Source organism: Culex quinquefasciatus, chromosome 1 (assembly GCF_015732765.1).
Source record: "Culex quinquefasciatus strain JHB chromosome 1, VPISU_Cqui_1.0_pri_paternal, whole genome shotgun sequence".
NCBI classification, from domain to species: domain Eukaryota; kingdom Metazoa; phylum Arthropoda; class Insecta; order Diptera; family Culicidae; genus Culex; species Culex quinquefasciatus.
In genome coordinates, this window is record NC_051861.1 from 128328573 (window position 1) to 128331223 (window position 2651).

The following is a 2651-nucleotide window of genomic DNA, read 5'->3' on the forward strand; positions in this document are numbered from 1 at the left end:
AAGAATGCAAACAAAATTTGAATGCATTTCCTTAGCAGTGTTGTGTTTTGGGTTTGAAATTCTAAAATTTGAATACCAAACAACGTGAAATTTTGAGTGACAATTTAATAACTATGTTTAAAAAATCACATTAAAAACAAAAAAAAAGTTGTTTGTAAAAATTTTCATTTTTGTAAATTTAAATGTCACAAAAGTCCGTATTGAAAAAAAATCGGCGGTTGCGATTGCCTTAAAACGTGTTTTTTGGATTGAATTTATATAAATTGCAATGAGCCTAAATCTTGTATGAATTCTGCATAACATAAAACTTAATGGTTAAATTACATTTTTTTTACAAAATACTGGATTTGAAAAAATACATTAGTTTTTTAGAAGAATTCCCAACACCGGAGAAAATGCGGCCGCAGTTGCGGAGTGAATGTGTCGTCGGTCCAACTGCCGAACTGTCATTTGGGCTCTATTTACAGCGGTACAATGGGATCGTTTACATCAAGATTGGCACAATACTCAAAAAAAAATAGTTTTTTTACCTCTTCAACTCCTAAATAAAACAAAAAATCCGTCAATTATCTACAACATTCTCATCAACATTTTATTCGCAGTCGACGCGTCCTCAACTCTTCCAACAACCAACCACTATCACAACGCCAGAAACTCCTTGTCCTTAAAGTACGCGTCGATCTCGTCAAAGTACTCAAACTTGACCGCGGCCTTCTCGTTTACCCGCAGCCTGCTCCGGCAGTCCTTGTACGTCCGGAACAGGTTGTTCCACCGCGTCCGGCAATCGCGCGGCGTTCGCTACAATAAAAACAACCAAATTTTTAGTCATCTCTGACTAACTTTCTAGCTAAAACAACTCACGTTGATGTGCAGCTCGATCAGCTTGTTCGAGACGCACTCGAACAGGTTGTAACCCTTGAATTTCGGCCTCAGATCGCAGTGAATCTTGATCAGGAGCACCGTCTGGATGCGATTCCACGGTGGGAAGATGTTTTTGCGGACTTTTAGTCTTCCGACCTCCTTTTTGGCGGTCCGTTCCGGACTGCTTGGAGGCTGCTGCACGTCCATGCCGTTTTCCTCCACGTCGTCGTCTTCGTCAGATTCTACGTAGAGGTGGAGGCCTCCGGCTTCCGGTTCCTCCAGCTCTTCCTCTTCCGCTTCCTCCTCTTCGAGCTGTTCGTCTTGCTCTTTGAGATCGGGTTTCCGGTCGGGTTCTTCCGGGATTTGAACGGAAAGGGGTTTGCTTTCGGGCTCTTTTTGAGTTACCCGAAGGTCGGCGGTCTTTCTGAGGCAGCTGTGAATTCCTTTGAGGACGCGGAGGATTTCTTCGGCCATGAGCTGTCCCCGGGCTCGGTCCTGCTCCTTTTGCCGGTAGTGAACCTGCTTTATCTGCAGGAGCATGTTCTGATTGGTGTAGTACAGGAGCTTCTGTTCCATAAGGCGCAGCTTGAGATCTTCCACCGTTCCTCCGTTGGTGGCCGTGAGGGACGTGGTCAGTTCGTCGTCGCCTCGATCCTGCGGAGAATCCCCGCTGTGGAAGTCCACGTCCGTGTGCATCGAATCCATCAGCATGCTCTCCACCGAAGGCCCCGTCGGATCGCCCAACCCGCCTCCTCCCCCGTACGAACTGTCCTCGAACATGTCCTCCAGGAAGATCTCCGACTTGCATTTACTTCCGGCAGGGCTCTCCCCACTGCTCGCGCTGGACTCGACCCCACCTCCTCCTCCCTGCTGCTTGCTGTAGTACTCGTGAAAGATGTCAAAGAACGGGAACCGGATCTTGCACAGGAATCCCCCGGAGTTGACTCGTTTCACGCAGGACCGGTACGTTTTGAGCACGTTGTTGAACCGGGTCTGGCACGCGGCGGCATTTTTCTGCGGGAAAACCATCATTCCAGCGTCAAATTTGGCATTTCCAAACCCTCCCCCTTTTTGTAAACAAACAGTCCCAGTCACGACGTTCTAGCAAGATTCTAGCAGAATTCTTAGAGAGCTGGATATTCTTAGAGCATTCTAGCAGAAATGTTCCACCGTTCTAGCAGGATTCTGACAGAACCAGCTCTGCTAGAATATTTCGTGACTGGGGTGCATCCCACTCACTCACTCCAAGCGAGCCCCTCCCGGGGAAACCTGCAACGAAAACAATAACAAATCAGCCAAACAATCCGGACGCCCCCCCGCACTCACATAGAAGTTGTGCTCCTCGGCGAGCCACAGCGAAATCTGGTCGTAAACTTTGTCCGATCGGGCGCAGCCGAACATCTCGAGCCGCTTCCGGATCAGCAGGTTCGTCTCCTCGGTGGACCAGCTGCTGGTCATGGCGCGTCTGGGTGGGATAAACAAATCTTTCTTTTTTAAACGAAATCAAAACACAAACATTAACTTGGAAGCGCAAATCTGCGACGGAATTTTTTTGTTGGTAAACAAATCGCTGTCAGCCGGGGTCGGTGTTCGAAATGTTTCGAACTTTGGGATTGACAATGGTTGCCAGCAAAGAAATTATTTGTGCACTATTGTTAAATATTATTTATTTTCAAATTTGAAAATTACGAAATGTAAAAAAAAAACCTTTAATAAAAAAAATATAAATAAATATATATTTCAAAATTGTGAAAAACATATTAAGTACTTGAATTTAAAAACTCGAAAAA

General features: G+C 45.8%; 1 protein-coding gene across 1 annotated transcript; it reads right to left on the bottom strand.

The window, feature by feature from the left end:
- Nucleotides 1–562: 562 nt before the first annotated feature.
- LOC6049927 lies at nt 563–2414 on the bottom strand. Its single transcript, XM_001866579.2, has 3 exons — nt 2188–2414; nt 862–1875; nt 563–798 (listed from the first exon to the last, which is right to left on the bottom strand). The coding sequence occupies exons 1-3, from the start codon at nt 2317–2319 to the stop codon at nt 640–642; spliced, it is 1305 nt and encodes a 434-aa protein (XP_001866614.2). The 5' UTR covers nt 2320–2414; the 3' UTR covers nt 563–639.
- Between the last annotated feature and the right edge of the window lie 237 nt (nt 2415–2651).

Bases quoted from the DNA above. Each gene is read 5' to 3' on its own strand.
- LOC6049927 (XM_001866579.2), bottom strand. From the start codon at position 2,319: ATGACCAGCAGCTGGTCCACCGAGGAGACGAACCTGCTGATCCGGAAG. The intron at 1,876-2,187 runs GTGAGTGCGGGG...GTTTTCCCGCAG, and splicing joins CCGAGGAGCACAACTTCTAT to AAAAATGCCGCCGCGTGCCA. The intron at 799-861 runs GTGAGTTGTTTT...TTTTTATTGTAG, and splicing joins TGATCGAGCTGCACATCAAC to CGAACGCCGCGCGATTGCCG.